The 15,436-nt window shown below is 56.1% G+C and overlaps 2 protein-coding genes across 7 annotated transcripts in view; one reads left to right on the top strand and one right to left on the bottom strand.

Moving 5' to 3' along the window:
* Positions 1-9,600, top strand: part of ERCC4 (ERCC excision repair 4, endonuclease catalytic subunit) — a 39,005-nt gene extending 29,405 nt beyond the window's left edge. For 2 of the 3 annotated variants that reach the window (XM_076052866.1, XM_076052865.1), the window contains exons 11-14: positions 437-529; positions 4,957-5,072; positions 6,692-7,020; positions 7,511-9,600. In XM_076052866.1, coding sequence (XP_075908981.1) covers positions 437-529; positions 4,957-5,072; positions 6,692-7,020; positions 7,511-8,035 — 1,063 coding nt within the window. In that variant the 3' untranslated portion in view covers positions 8,036-9,600. The other variant, XM_076052867.1, reaches the window with a different exon arrangement.
* LOC116955073 (inactive rhomboid protein 1-like) overlaps positions 8,946-15,436 on the bottom strand; it is a 41,526-nt gene continuing 35,035 nt past the window's right edge. For all 4 annotated transcript variants that reach the window (XM_032976030.2, XM_032976031.2, XM_032976033.2 and 1 more), the window contains exons 18-19: positions 14,907-15,060; positions 8,946-12,771 (exon numbers count right to left, since the gene is read on the bottom strand). In XM_032976030.2, the coding sequence (XP_032831921.1) occupies positions 12,352-12,771; positions 14,907-15,060 (574 nt within the window). In that variant the 3' untranslated portion in view covers positions 8,946-12,351. The remainder of the gene's footprint in view (positions 12,772-14,906; positions 15,061-15,436) is intronic.

Here is a 15,436-nt window from a genome sequence, read left to right on the forward strand (position 1 = left end):
ACCGTGTGAGTGAGTGAGTGAGTAAAAGAGTGACCATGTGAGTAAGTGAGAGAGAGAGAGAGTGACCATGTGAGTGAGTGAGTGACCATGTGAGTAAGTGAGAGAGAGTGACCATGTTAGTGAGTCAGTGAGTGAGTGACCATGTGAGTGAGTGAGTGACCGTGTGAGTGAGTGAGTGACCGTGTGAGTGAGAGAGTGACCATGTTAGTGAGTGAGTGACCATGTGAGTGAGTGAGTGACCATTTGCGTGAGAGAGTGAGTGAGTGAGTGACCGTGTGAGTGAGAGAGTGAGTGAGTGAGTGACCATGTGAGTAAGTGAGTGAGTGAGAGAGAGTGACCATGTAAGTGAGAGAGTGACCATGTGAGTGAGAGAGAGAGTGACCTTGAGTGAGTCAGTGAGTGAGTGAGAGTGCGTTATTCTTGCTCCTCCCCGCAGTGTCTACTTCCTGATCTTCGGGGGCTCCACGGAGGAGCAGCGCTACCTCACGGCACTGCGCCAGGAGAAGGAGGCGTTTGAGCTTCTCATCAGGTACCGCCGCACGAAGATTCCCCCTTACACAGTCGATCATCAATTATCCGGCGGTCCCGGGCTGATCCGGCCAAATCGGCACCAACGCTCCAAAGGCTGAATCAGTCCGGCGAGCATCAAACACGTGGTTGCTGAAGCAACAGCGGCGTCGTACCACGTACATCGCCCCATGCAGAGCCTTCGACATCGGAGTGGTAAGCGCGGTAACAGTGTAAATACGGTACCTTTTTGACGGTATTTATTTGTGTCTGTATGTATGTTTGTGTGAATTTCAAAGGGGAAACACATTTAAAAAACACTCAGAAATACGCGCACGCACAAAACCTAAAGACATGTTCGACGCGAATGTGCAAAAATAAGCGATTTTGAATAATGATTAGTGATTATCCGGCACCCCCCTTACCCCCCCCCCCCCCCCCCCGAAGCCACCGGATAATCGATGATCTGCCGTACTTTTAAAATGTGTACGATAGTTGCTGCAGCACGGTAGGCCAGCCCATTAAGGACTGCGACTCAGATGGAAATGTAGGCAGCGTGGTGGCTGTGCAGTGGTAGCACTTGTGAGTGGAGTTTGTGTGATCTCCCCCTGTCCTACAGTGAGAGTGAGTGAGAGTGGAGTTTGTGTGATCTCCCCCTGTCCTACAGTGAGAGTGAGTGAGAATGGAGTTTGTATGATCTCCCCCTGTTCTTCAGAGTGAGTGTAGTTTGTATGATCTCCCCCTGTCCTACAGTGAGAGTGAGTGAGTGGAGTTTGTATGATCTCCCCCTGTCCTACAGTGAGAGTGAGTGAGTGGAGTTTGTATGATCTCCCCCTGTCCTACAGTGAGAGTGGAGTTTGTATGATCTCCCCCTGTTCTTCAGAGTGAGTGAGTGAGAGTGGAGTTTGTATGATCTCCCCCTGTCCTACAGTGAGAGTGAGTGAGTGGAGTTTGTATGATCTCCCCCTGTCCTACAGTGAGAGTGAGTGGAGTTTGTATGATCTCCCCCTGTCCTACAGAGTGAGTGGAGGTTGTGTGATCTCCCCTTGTTCTTCAGAGTGAGTGAGTGAGAGTGGAGTTTGTATGATCTCCCCCTGTCCTACAGTGAGAGTGAGTGAGTGGAGTTTGTATGATCTCCCCCTGTCCTACAGTGAGAGTGAGTGAGTGGAGTTTGTATGATCTCCCCCTGTCCTACAGTGAGAGTGAGTGAGTGGAGTTTGTATGATCTCCCCCTGTTCTTCAGAGTGAGTGGAGTTTGTATGATGTCCCCCTGTCCTACAGTGAGAGTGAGTGAGTGGAGTTTGTATGATCTCCCCCTGTTCTGCAGAGTGAGTGGAGTTTGTATGATCTCCTCCTGTTCTGCAGAGTGAGTGAGTGGAGTTTGTATGATCTCCCCCTGTCCTACAGAGTGAGTGGAGTTTGTATGATCTCCCCCTGTCCTACAGAGTGAGTGGAGTTTGTATGATCTCCCCCTGTCCTACAGAGTGAGTGGAGTTTGTATGATCTCCCCTGTTCTGCAGAGTGAGTGAGTGGAGTTTGTATGATCTCCCCCTGTCCTACAGAGTGAGTGGGATTTGTATGATCTCCCCCTGTTCTACAGAGTGAGTGGAATTTGTGTGATCTCAGCCTGTTCTGCAGCGAGTGGAGTTTGTATGATTCTCCCTGTTCTGCAGTGAGTGAGTGGAGTTTGTATGATCTCCCCCTGTCCTACACAGTGAGTGGAGTTTGTATGATTTCCCCCTGTCCTACAGAGTGAGTGTAGTTTGTATGATCTCCCCCTGTCCTACAGTGACAGTGGAGTTTGTATGATCTCCCCCTGTTCTTCAGAGTGAGTGTAGTTTGTGTGATCTCCCCCTGTCCTACAGAGTGAGTGTAGTTTGTATGATCTCCCCCTGTCTTACAGTGAGAGTGAGTGAGTGGAGTTTGTATGATCTCCCCCTGTCCTACAGTGAGAGTGAGTGAGTGGAGTTTGTATGATCTCCCCCTGTTCTGCAGAGTGAGTGGAGTTTGTGTGATCCCCCCCTGTTCTGCAGAGTGAGTGGGGTTTGTATGATCTCCCCCTGTCCTACAGAGTGAGTGGAGTTTGTATGATCTCCCCTTGTTCTGCAGAGTGAGTGGAGTTTGTATGATCTCCCCCTGTTCTACAGAGAAAGTGAATTGAGTTTGTGTGATCTCCCCCTGTTCTGCAGAGTGAGTGGAGTTTGTTTGATCTCCCCCTGTTCTGCAGAGTGAGTGGAGTTTGTATGATCTCCCCCTGTTCTGCAGAGTGAGTGGAGTTTGTGTGATCTCCCCCTGTTCTGCAGAGTGAGTGGGGTTTGTATGATCTCCCCTGTTCTGCAAAGTGAGTGGAGTTTGTATGATCTCCCCCTGTTCTGCAGAGCGAGTGAGTGGAGTTTGTGTGATCTCCCCCTGTTCTGCAGAGTGAGTGGAGTTTGTTTGATCTCCCCCTGTTCTGCAGAGTGAGTGGAGTTTGTATGATCTCCTCCTGTTCTGCAGAGTGAGTGAGTGGAGTTTGTATGATCTCCCCCTGTTCTGCAGAGTGAGTGGAGTTTGTATGATCTCCCCCTGTCCTACAGCGTGAGTGGAGTTTGTATGATCTCCCCCTGTTCTACAGAGCGAGTGAGTGGAGTTTGTGTGATCTCCCCCTGTCCTACAGAGTGAGTGGAGTTTGTATGATCTCCCCCTGTCCTACAGAGTGAGTGGAGTTTGTATGATCTCCCCCTGTCCTACAGAGTGAGTGGAGTTTGTATGATCTCCCCTGTTCTACAGAGTGAGTGGAGTTTGTATGATCTCCCCCTGTTCTGCAGAGTGAGTGAGTGGAGTTTGTATGATCTCCCCTGTTCTACAGAGTGAGTGGAGTTTTTTTATGATCTCCCCCTGTTCTGCAGAGTGAGTGAGTGGAGTTTGTATGATCTCCCCCTGTCCTACAGAGTGAGTGGAGTTTGTATGATCTCCCCCTGTCCTACATAGTGAGTGGAGTTTGTATGATCTCCCCCTGTCCTACAGAGTGAGTGGAGTTTGTATGATCTCCCTCTGTTCTGCAGAGTGAGTGGAGTTTGTATGATCTCCCCCTGTTCTGCAAAGTGAGTGGAGTTTGTTTGATCTCCCCCTGTTCTGCAGAGTGAGTGGAGTTTGTATGATCTTCCCCTGTTCTGCAAAGTGAGTGGAGTTTGTTTGATCTCCCCCTGTTCTGCAGAGTGAGTGGAGTGTGTATGATCTCCCCTGTTCTGCAGAGTGAGAGTGCGTGGAGTTTGTATGATCTCCCCCTGTCCTACAGAGTGAGTGGAGTGTGTATGATCTCCCCCTGTTCTGCAAAGTGAGTGGAGTTTGTATGATCTCCCCCTGTTCTGCAGAGTGAGTGGGGTTTGTATGATCTCCCCCTGTTCTGCAGAGTGAGTGAGTGGAGTTTGTATGATCTCCCCCTGTCCTACATAGTGAGTGGAGTTTGTATGATCTCCCCCTGTTCTACAGAGTGAGTGGAGTTTGTATGATCTCCCCCTGTTCTGCAGAGTGAGTGGAGTTTGTATGATCTCCCCCTGTCCTACAGCGTGAGTGGAGTTTGTATGATCTCCCCCTCTTCTACAGAGTGAGTGGAGTTTGTATGATCTCCCCCTGTCCTCCTGAGTGAGTGAGTGGAGTTTGTTTGATCTCCCCCTGTCCTACAGAGTGAGTGGAGTTTATATGCTCTCCCCCTGTTCTGCAGAGTGAGTGGAGTTTGTATGATCTCCCCCTGTCCTACAGTGAGTGGAGTTTGTATGATCTCCCCCTGTCCTACAGTGAGTGGAGTTTGTATGATCTCCCCACGTCCTACAGAGTGGAGTTTGTATGATCTCCCCCTGTTCTGCAGAGTGTTAGCGAGTGTATGTGTGTGTCTCTGTAAGTAAGAGTTAGTGTGTGCGAGTGTGCGAATGTTGACCGTGTGCGAATGAGTGAAGTTTATTTGTTCTCTCCCGCTCTTCTCGAGTGTGTGCGAGTGTTTGTGTGTGCGAGTGTGCCGTTCACTCCGAGAAGGAGTGGGAGATGCGATTGCTGAACCTGGAGCGTGATACCAAGAGATGGGGCGGGGGGGGGGGCCTTACAATCAGCCCCACAAATACAAATCACCCACCTGGGTATGTCATTAGATACTCACTAGCACGGTTGGCAAATCGGAGGAGCTTATGACCAGCTCTGGTTTTTGGCCTTGTTAAGAATCATTCAAGTGGCGTTCGCTTTTCATCAGCTGCGTACCCCGCTGCTGTGTGTAAGCTGCCTGGCTCCGTCGCTCCACACGGGTCGCTGTCGGCCACAGTCATGCCCTCCCTTGTCGATAACGCTACGCGAAATGTGGAGCCCTTGAAAGGGACAGCAGGCGCCGGGCGCTGCCGACGATCCAAGGACACATCTGAGCCCTTGCTGGGCCTAACCCGTCCGGGGGGGGGGGGGGGGGTGGGATCTTTGTCCTTGCAGGGAGAAGGCCAGCATGGTGGTTCCGGAGGAGCGGGAAGGGAGAGCTGAAGACACGAACCTGGACCTCATGCGAGGGAGCCAGGACCCTGACGCCAGCGTGGACTCGCTCAGGGCAGGTGCGGCATACACACGCGCCCACACACACGCACGCGCCCACACGCGCACACGCACCCACACACACGCGCCCACACACACACGTGCCCACACACACGCACACCCACACGCACCCACACACACACACGCCCACACACACGCGCCCACACACACGGCCACAAGCCCACACACACGCGCCCACACACACGCGCACACACACGCGCCCACACACACGTGCACACACCGCAGCCCCAGCGGGTCACTGGCAAGAGGTGTTAGCCGGTAGTTTGCTGGGGTGCTGTTCACATAATCACTGGCGTGCAGCCATCAGTGGATTTGGGCCCGGCCACAACTTCGATGTGATACAGGTGCACAGTTCACACGGACAGAAGACTCCTCCTGGTTAAAGCCGCCACCACCACCACCACCACAACCATCCACTGGCAGTAGCCGTGCACTCCACCCTCCCCACCCTGTCCTGCCGGGGTCGCGTAGCCGGGGTCGCGTAGCCGGGGTCGCGTAGCCGGGGTCGCGTAGCCGGGGTCGCGTAGCCGGGGTCGCGTAGCCGGGGTCGCGTAGCCGGGGTCGCGTAGCCGGGGTCGCGTAGCCGGGGTCGCGTAGCCGGGGTCGCGTAGCCGGGGTCGCGTAGCCGGGGTCGCGTAGCCGGGGTCGCGTAGCCGGGGTCGCGTAGCCGGGGTCGCGTAGCCGGGGTCGCGTAGCCGGGGTCGCGTAGCCGGGGTCGCGTAGCCGGGGTCGCGTAGCCGGGGTCGCGTAGCCGGGGTCGCGTAGCCGGGGTCGCGTAGCCGGGGTCCCCTAGCCGGGGTCGCGTAGCCGGGGTCGCGTAGCCGGGGTCGCGTAGCCCGGGTCGCGTAGCCCGGGTCGCGTAGCCGGGGTCGCGTAGCCGGGGTCGCGTAGCCGGGGTCGCGTAGCCGGGGTCGCGTAGCCGGGGTCGCGTAGCCGGGGTCGCGTAGCCGGGGTCGCGTAGCCGGGGTCGCGTAGCCGGGGTCGCGTAGCCGGGGTCGCGTAGCCGGGGTCGCGTAGCCGGGGTCGCGTAGCCGGGGTCGCGTAGCCGGGGTCGCGTAGCCGGGGTCGCGTAGCCGGGGTCGCGTAGCCGGGGTCGCGTAGCCGGGGTCGCGTAGCCGGGGTCGCGTAGCCGGGGTCGCGTAGCCGGGGTCGCGTAGCCGGGGTCGCGTAGCCGGGGTCGCGTAGCCGGGGTCGCGTAGCCGGGGTCGCGTAGCCGGGGTCGCGTAGCCGGGGTCGCGTAGCCGGGGTCGCGTAGCCGGGGTCGCGTAGCCGGGGTCGCGTAGCCGGGGTCGCGTAGCCGGGGTCGCGTAGCCGGGGTCGCGTAGCCGGGGTCGCGTAGCCGGGGTCGCGTAGCCGGGGTCGCGTAGCCGGGGTCGCGTAGCCGGGGTCGCGTAGCCGGGGTCGCGTAGCCGGGGTCGCGTAGCCGGGGTCGCGTAGCCGGGGTCGCGTAGCCGGGGTCGCGTAGCCGGGGTCGCGTAGCCGGGGTCGCGTAGCGCACCACTCGCCACAACTCTCCCGCTTTCCACCATCTTTCTGTCTTCCACCATCCTTCTGTCTTCCACCACAACAACCACAACCACCACAACCACCACCACCACCACCACGACCCGTCGCGCAGGCGGGCAGGCGGATGGCGGCGGCGGCGGCGGCGGGCGCAGCGTGATCGTGGACATGCGCGAGTTCCGCAGCGAGCTGCCGGCGCTGCTGCACCGGCGCGGCCTGCGCGTGGACCCCGTGACCATCGCGGTGGGCGACTACCTGCTCACGCCGCAGCTGTGCGTCGAGCGCAAGAGCGTGGGCGACCTGGTGGCCTCGCTGGCCAACGGGCGGCTGTACGCCCAGTGCACCTCCATGTGCCGCCGCTACCGCCGCCCCGCGCTGCTCATCGAGTTCGACCCGGGCAAGCCGTTCTCCCTGCAGGCGCGCAGCGGGGGCACCATGTACCAGGTGACGTGGGCGGGCGTGCACACACACGCGCACACACGCACGCACACGCACACACACGCACACACACGCACACACGCACACACACGCACACACGCACACACACGCACACACACGCACACACACACACGCGTGTGCAGTGTAGTGCTTAGCGCTAGGGAACCCGACGACCCGGGTTGGATTCCCGCTCACGGCCAACACCGGCGACGATTGTCTGACCCGGTCCTGGGACTCCCCCCTAGGATCGGCTCAGCCTCAAATGAGCACCCGGCGCCGTGTGTTAAAACACCGCCACTCGGGCGACGAAGGCGCCCCGGGGCGTGGTGCCGGCCACCCCCCCACACCCACCTTCGTGCGCCGTGCCGGCCTTCACAGGTGCCGCTCGCTGACGGCACTTGCCCCATCAGTCCGTCGAAAGGCAACGCGTGGGGACGTTCGTGAGAACACCACCACGCTTGCCGACTCCTCGTCCCTCCCGCCCGTCCGCCAGCAGGAGATCTCCTCCACCGACGTGTGCTCCCGGCTGGCGCTGCTCACCCTGCACTTCCCCCGCCTGCGCCTGCTGTGGTGCGCCTCCCCGCACGCCGCCGCTCAGCTCTTCTGCGAGCTCAAGGCCGGCCAGGCCGAGCCCACGGCCCCGGCCGAGGCCGACCCCGACGGCGACCCCGACGGCGACCCCGACCCCGACCCCGACCCCGACGCGTCGGCGTTCAACCCCGGCCCCTACGACCTGCTCCTGCGTCTGCCCGGCGTGACTGCGCGCTGCTGCCGGGCCGTGGCGCGCCGCGCCGGCTCGCTGGCCCGGCTGGCGCGGCTGAGCGTCGGCGAGCTCGCCGGGCTGCTCGGCGGGGAGGGAGCCGCGCGTCGCCTGCACGAGTTCATGCACGCGCCGTACGCCGACGTGCTGGCTGCCGCCGCCGCCGCGGCCGGCGGAGGCGGGAGACCGGCGGTCAAGCGTGGCGCCAGGGGCGGGTTTGGTGGGGGCGGTGGAGGGAGGGCGCCGCAGTTTAAGAAGTAGCGCGCGAGAAACGGCCCTGGGGTTGGTGGATCGCGAGTCGTTCGTTCGTGCGTGCGTGTGATCCTGAAGATGTATGGGGAACGGTGGTGTAGCAGTTGGCGCGCCGCGCTACGAAGCTGGTGACACGAGTTCAATTCCCGCTCACAGCCAACACCAGTGACGATTATCCGAACCAGCTTTTGGGGCCTCTCCCTGGTCGGCTCGGCCTCAAATTAGTACCCGGTGCGGTGCGTTAAACATCGTCCTTAGGGAGACAAAGGCGGTCGGGCGCGGTGCCGGCCACCCACCCTCTCCTGTCACGTGTCAGCATTCATAGGCGCTCGCTGTACGCGTGTAATGTTGGCGCGCTCCACTATGCAAAACCCACTTCGATTCCGGCTCACGGCCACCAACCAGCGGCATCACAGCGTGGCATCACAGCAGGCTTTCTCCAGGCACTCTAGGTATCATTCCACTTGCAATAATAATAATACTCGAAGCGGCCAAAACTTCCGATGCATCAGGATCCTCCGTTGAGATGTCTTAATGAATTGCAGCTACTCAACTTGGGGGGGGGGGGGGGGGTTTACACGTGGCCATCTTCCCCAACTGGCAGACCAATGCCCTTTTTGCAGGCCAGGTGCTGTGTTCCACCTTGTTCCACCTTGTTCCACACAGGGACAGCTGCCATTTGGGGAGGGGGGGGAGGGTTGGAGAGGGTGTCCCTTTGAATACTTGATATGAGACGTGGTGGTAAGGCACTTCGATTTGCCAAGGCGTTTAAGCGAGCGCCATATGAATTTTAAGTCGGTACGATCATGACAAGCACAATGTCCCGATTCGTATTCTGCAGGCCCGCTGGTGGACCGCCGTAGGGGTGGTGTGCGGCTTTGTGGAAGGCACAGCAAGAGCGAGACAGTGGACAAGGGTATGCCAAGGGGGGTGCAGAAATGTATTGTCGAGGACCATGCCAGACCTGAGAATCAAACGATCGAAACCCAAAGGTAATAAGACCGTGCAACGCACAGGGGGAGGGGCGGGGGGAAAAAAAAACATTGGAAAGCAGCGCCCTGTGAAAACGGGCGCCACAGAACGAAACGGAAGGCAGCAGCATCGGTGTTGTTGAACTGCAGCAGCGTTGCTGGTGCAGCATAATAGTACAGCAAGTCCTCGCTTAATGCGTGTCCGCTCCCCACAACGCGGTTCACCTATTCGGGGAACACTTTTTGTAAAGTGTTCACCTATTTGGGGAACACTTTTTGTAAAGGCACGGAATGCCGCATGCGTGACCCTAATGGCACTGTTCCTGAGCGGCTGACATCCATGATGAACTGCTTGAGCTGCGCAGCGTAGCAGCGCGGGAAATCTGGGTATAAGCCCGTAATACAGTGCGTGAATAATACAGTACGTGGAGGGATACCCTCATCTCAGTTCTTTGTCCCGCCATATCATTGTGCATGCGTGTGTGTGTATACACCTCTCGTCTCGCAGGCAAACGCAGCTACTCAAAAGAAAGTATTGATTGCATCACAACGCTTGCCAAGTACCTGGTTTGCCAACAGAATAAAGTACTTTTTTTCTGACAAGCTGCACTTTCTCTTCGCAACAAAAATATTTTCAGTATAAAGTGGACGTTTAAATAGTTGATTGTCATATCCCACATATTGCTAGGGTAACAAGAAAATTGTACCATCTTACACCCTTGTTCGCGGACCAAGGGAAATCGCGCGCGCGCTTGCACAGGTTCGAGCGAATACAATGCAAATCGTCGGACTAAACATCAACAGCAAAAGTAAAATTAGTCTCAAAAGAGTTGCCCTCTCATCGGTCGGCTTGGACGTGCAGAGGGCCCCAGTGTCCACTTTAATCAGCATTTTTTGTTTGGTATTAGTCTAGTCGGCCACAACCATTCGTTCAATGACTGTTGTGGGAGGTTTCGTGGTTTCGAATCCGCCAGGCCGCCCTGGTGAATACTGCGGTGCGTGCATCCGCCATGAAGTCCTGATGCGTCGTTGGCATTGCGTCGGATGTCATAACGGGTACGAGGGCCCACGTAGTCGTGGTTCCAAATTCTTGCCAAATCGTCAACAAAGAAAATGACCCGCACATTAATCAGTTGGGATTACGCAACAGCAATGGATCGCTGCCAAACTGGCAGACTGGCTCACAGAGCAATTATTGCTCCTAAGTCATTATTTTTCTAAGCTGCGGAAATATTCATTCTTTAAGTCTGGATTTCATCGCGAGTCATAAATGCAGTCCAATCTCTGTCACTAAGATGGTGTTAAGGGCGTGCGCGCGCTCCCTTCAACACATCAGCTCGGCAGCCTAATAAATCTTTTTTTATTTTACCAGGTAAGGCGCACCGAGCTCGGAGCTGGGGTTTTTTTTGGAAGCGACCTGGCCACAAATGATCCCGACGGAGTGGCTTATCATGTGGACATTTAAAGCCAGCCAACGAATCGAAATGCACGTTTCTAAATATGGAGAGAAAAGCTGGAGATCCCACATGGAGGACACGCAAGCTCCAAATATACAGGCGGCAGGGTTCAGGACCGAAACCTACGACCTCCCGTATACCACGCGAGGGAGATAACATCTTGCCAGCGCGGCGCCCAACAAAGTGAGCTCAGTAGATTGTTTAAAATACAAAGTTAATTGCCTTGTTTGGTCTTCCTCGGGTCACTGTGGCCTCTGGTAACATCACCAAATTATCTTAAGGCTGCGTCTTTATCATTCAGGCTCGTAAGTCTGCTCTTGTCACGGTCGGTCACACGCGCCGGTGGCATCCGGCGGTTTGCCAGCTCCCGAAGTCGTCGTCGTCGACGCTTCCATGACTTTGACGCCATCTCGTAGTGCGGCGGTTTGACGAACATGAAGAAAATGAAAAATATATGATCGAAAAAAAATAATAAACAATTGTTGGTAGTGAATATTTCCACCGATTTCCTTCAAACAAAATCCGCGCCACGTTAGGGGGGGGGGGGGGGGGCCCTTTTTCTTTTTTTTTACTCTGCCGCGCGTTTTTTCACGTGGGCCCCCGAAGAATGCGACGAAAAATGAAACACAAAACAGCACACGATCGCGGATCGCTACATTAAAAAAAAAATCAAAGCACCACGTGGGAAAAATCGACAGCAATTCGACAGCCACGCTCACGATCTCCCCCCGGTCACGTGATCCCCCCGGTCACGTGCTCCCCCCGGCCACAAAAGTCATCTGGGCTCACCTTGCCCTTGCATTGCACCGCAATCACAATTTCGGGCTGGAGTGAATTTCGACAGCATCTGACACCCGCTGCTCTGGCACAGTAAATTATTTCAACAAAACCCAGTGCCCCCTACCTCCGACGTGTAAGGCCGTCGGGCGTGACCACACTCAGCATCACCTTGATGCCAATGGATGCCCTGCAATGAATGCCCTGCAATGAATGCCCTGCAAGGAAGAGCCCCTTGAAGGTTGAAATTCACATGGGGGGGAGTACAGTTGAGTCGTTGCTGGTCACATCAGGCTCGTTGGAATTTGGCATACAGCATCTGTGGATTGTTTGCGATGATTTTTGTTTGTTTCAAACTTTTGAAACGAAAAAATGTGACGCCGGCGATGGCAGTGAGGATAATGATTTGGCGAGTATGGATCCTCTGGATGATCTCATGGTAAGCGCGCAGAATCGCGAGCGCCACGATTGTCAATTCTGTTTAGATGTTAACTACCTCGCCTGGTATGCAGGAGATCGTGGCTTCGATCACCGACACCTACTGTATATTTGGAGTTCGCATGTTTTCTCTATCCCCGTGAGTTTGCATGTTCTCTCTCTCCCCGTGGTCGCGTGGATTTCCTGAGGGTCCTCCAGTTTTTCCTTCCACATTTAGAACGAACATCAACGCGTTTGAGAGTATTTGGCTGCTATAGAATGTCCACGGGAAAAAGAGAGAGAAAAAAAACACTTCCTTAAGCTATAATTCGTGGCGAGGTCCCTTCTGAAAAAAAAGGGGCTACAAAACATGGTGGGCCCTAACTGGTAAAAACAAAAAGGCAGTTTCTTAGTTTGAGTTGCAGCTCCACTCTAGGAGCGGTGACGGGCGAGTACGACGAAAACAAATTCGGCGCGTCTGCCTCCGTGACGGCAAGAAACCGGCACGACATCGTCGGCCGTCGCCGGCAGCAACCCACCCTCCCCTTCCCCCCCCTCCCCGGCTCTTGGCGGACCATCTTCCCCCTCCGCCTGTTCGCGCTTCTCCGCCGCGCCGCAAAGACGACGGGAAAAATCGGGACATCCCCACGCCCCGGCGAAAACGGGAGAGGTTCTCGCGACGGCCGCGGCGTTGCCGGCCGCCCTAGTGGATGTGCCCCTCTAGTTCGTACTTCTCGCAGAACTCGTCGGTGAAGGGGATGCAGGTGAGATACTCGCACCAGGTGCAGTTCATGGGGTAGATGTAGAAGGCGAGGATCAGGCCTGCGAAGAGGCCGGCGAAGGCGAGCGCCGAGCCGATGATCTGCACGCGCTTGCGGTATCGGTCGGCGCGCCCGAACGCGATGTACGGCAGGAAGGTGAAGGACAGCAGCAGACCCGCCACGAAGCCCGACATCTGCGCGAAGTTGTCGATCCACGGCAGCAGGCCGAATGCCAGCAGCATGACGAGGATGGCGAGGAGTTTCGTCAGCGCCCAGCCGGGGCTCGCCAGCAGCTGCCAACTCTGCAGCAGCTCCACGAAGAGGCACGCCAGCAGGCCGAACTGGGCGCCGGCTGGGCCCACCTGCGGCGGACGAAGAAGGGCGGGTGTCCCGATTCCACGCGGGGGAGAGAGGGGTGGAGGAGGGTTGGTTGTCGGGGGGGGGGGGGTCTAGTCGCAACGCGCTGAGGATCGGTGCTTTCCGTTTGGGCGATTCGTAGCCGAGTGGAACGTCGATTTTACATTCGCGAGCGGGTTTAGTTCATATCGGTTTCGTTTTGTTTAATAAGCAGGTGTGAGAGAGAACTCAAGAGGCTAGGCCCCAAGCGTTAGTCGCAAGAGTCCTGCTGGGGGGGGGGGAATTAAAGGGACTCATCTACTTACTAAGAAGGAGTTAGGTTCCAGAGGTCTGTTTGCAAGTCGATTTGTTCGTAAGTCCAACTATACTCGTGTCGAATGCAAGCGTGTTGTACGGCGTGTACACTAAACGCGGGGAATGGCTTTAAAAGTTGTATAATCTCATGTAGATGCCACTGGTTATTCACGTTCTGCAGATGCAGATGCCACTGGTTCTTCACATTCTGCAGATGTAGATGCCACCACCGCCATCTATCCGAGCGGGCAACCGGACGGGTTTGTTCGCATCTCCGAAAGTTCGCAAGTCGAACGTTCGTAAGTTGAGGAGTCCCTGCAATCCGCTGCCAATAGGCGAGCGACGAATTGGCGAGTGTGTGCGCGCGCACGCGATCCCAATCGACACAATCTGCGGTGTCATTTCTGGAACTTGTCAAGTTTGGACCCCGACGCCGACGGCACACGACGGGGCCCCCTACCCTTGCGCATGACGTCAGGGGATCTTCCACGTCCACTGTGAGAGAAGCGGACTGAGTAGCGGAATTTTTTTTTTTTAGTTTGTTGTCATTTCCCCGCCCCTCCGATCGGCACGGTTGGCTGCGTACGGTGCTTGAAAGAAGGTCATCATACGTACATACGTAGTGCAGGTTTTTTTGGGTTACATCGCGTAAATATAAATGTGTCATTAAACCCGCCACCGCCCGACAAATCCAATTAGTAAGGCTTGTCACGTAAACAGAACACGGCAGTTCGTTACTAGTACAGCACACCGGTGTGTTGTAATTACTGGCGAGCATCATGCTGGTTGTAATTACTGGCGAAACGTCGTACTCAGATTGTAAATGTGGATTTTCTCTGCAACACACCGGGTGTGTTGTACTAGTCTAGAGGAGTAATATGGGGACGCGACGTCATGCGCGCTTGTCCAGTGCGATGACGTCATGCGCGTTGGGTGGGGCGATGACGTCATGCCTCCTCTCGGTACTTAAGGGGGACCCCCCCCCCCGTGAGGACGGTCGAAGAGCCGAGCCAGGGGTAGAGCTCAGGGAGTCTGGAGAGGAGCCGGTGGCAGTCACAGCAGGTGCTGCTCTCCCCGGTCGGTCGGTGTTGGCTGAACCCCCGATCCGACTCGAGGGAGAGAGCGCTGGAGCTAGCCGAGCTAGGAACAGACAGAGTGCGGGGTCGTGTGAAGGACCCAGCATGGGACCCCTAAAACCCCTGGGGAAGTTATCTTTTTTCAGTTTCAGTTTATTTATTTTGGTATAGCCCTGTGAGCAACCACAAACAAACAAAGACACGACCAAGAAAAACATCTTAAAGTGACTATGTGTGACTGTGCAAACAGAAAATCCAGGAAGAAAAAAAAACAGCAAAATATTCCTGAAAAAAGCACCGTACACCAATGCTGTGTGCAAAAAATCCCATTGGAATGCAAGTCAAACAACAACAACCACAAGAAAACTTAGATTAAGGCCGTCAGTCTAACTCCGTACTACAACAAAACAAACATGTCCAAACCAAAAAAACTCTTAATAAATATCCGGCGCAAGCTCTTACATGAAGATCTGCCTCCGAGTCATCATTTGCACCTCAACACTAGCAACGAATTGGCACGTTCTGTTTACGTGACAAACCTTACTAATTGGCTGTGTCGGGTGGTGGCGTGTTTAACAACACATTTATATATTTACGCGATTTTACCCAAAGAAAAGCCTGTATTATGGATGATATTGGCCGCGAAAGCCTACGTGTTAAACGTACATACATTCATACACCCGCATCACCCTCTACCCTGACTGCCATCCCACCCCCCACCCCCCCCCTAAAGCGAGGAGCGGCAAGTGGTGGAGGGAAGCGCGCCGTACCTCGGCTCGGTACGGCACGAAGACGGCAGAGGCGAGGTTGCCGGTGATGCCGCTGAGCAGGTAGATGATGGCGATGCGAGCCCAGCCGCCCAGCTTCTCCAGGTCTCGCATCACCGTCATCTGGAAGACCACCGACACCAAACAGTGCAGCACCCTGGGGAGCACCGCCACACGGGGTGGCACGCGGGGGACACACGGGGTGGGACATGGGGGACACACGGGGTGGGATGTGGGGGACACACGGGGTGGGACATGAGGGACACACGGGGTGGGACATGAGGGACACCCGGGGTGGGACGTGGGGGACACACGGGGGGGACACGGGGTAGCACACGGGGTGGGACACACATTTAAAATTAAAGCTCCCAGTGGCTTCTAACATCGGAAGAGCATTCCAGACGGCCGCACAAGAGCATCCCTGAACGCGCACGATGCGGTGACCGTCTTTGTTCGATGGGCAGCCAAAATCCGCCGCTGCGAGGATGACCGGTGTTCGCATGGATGATGGTTCATGCTGCTCGACGAGCTCG

Source organism: Petromyzon marinus, chromosome 58 (genome assembly GCF_048934315.1).
Source record: "Petromyzon marinus isolate PM22_M1 ecotype Great Lakes invasive population chromosome 58, UKy_Petmar_22M1.pri1.0, whole genome shotgun sequence".
Classification (NCBI taxonomy): Eukaryota; Metazoa; Chordata; class Hyperoartia; order Petromyzontiformes; family Petromyzontidae; genus Petromyzon; species Petromyzon marinus.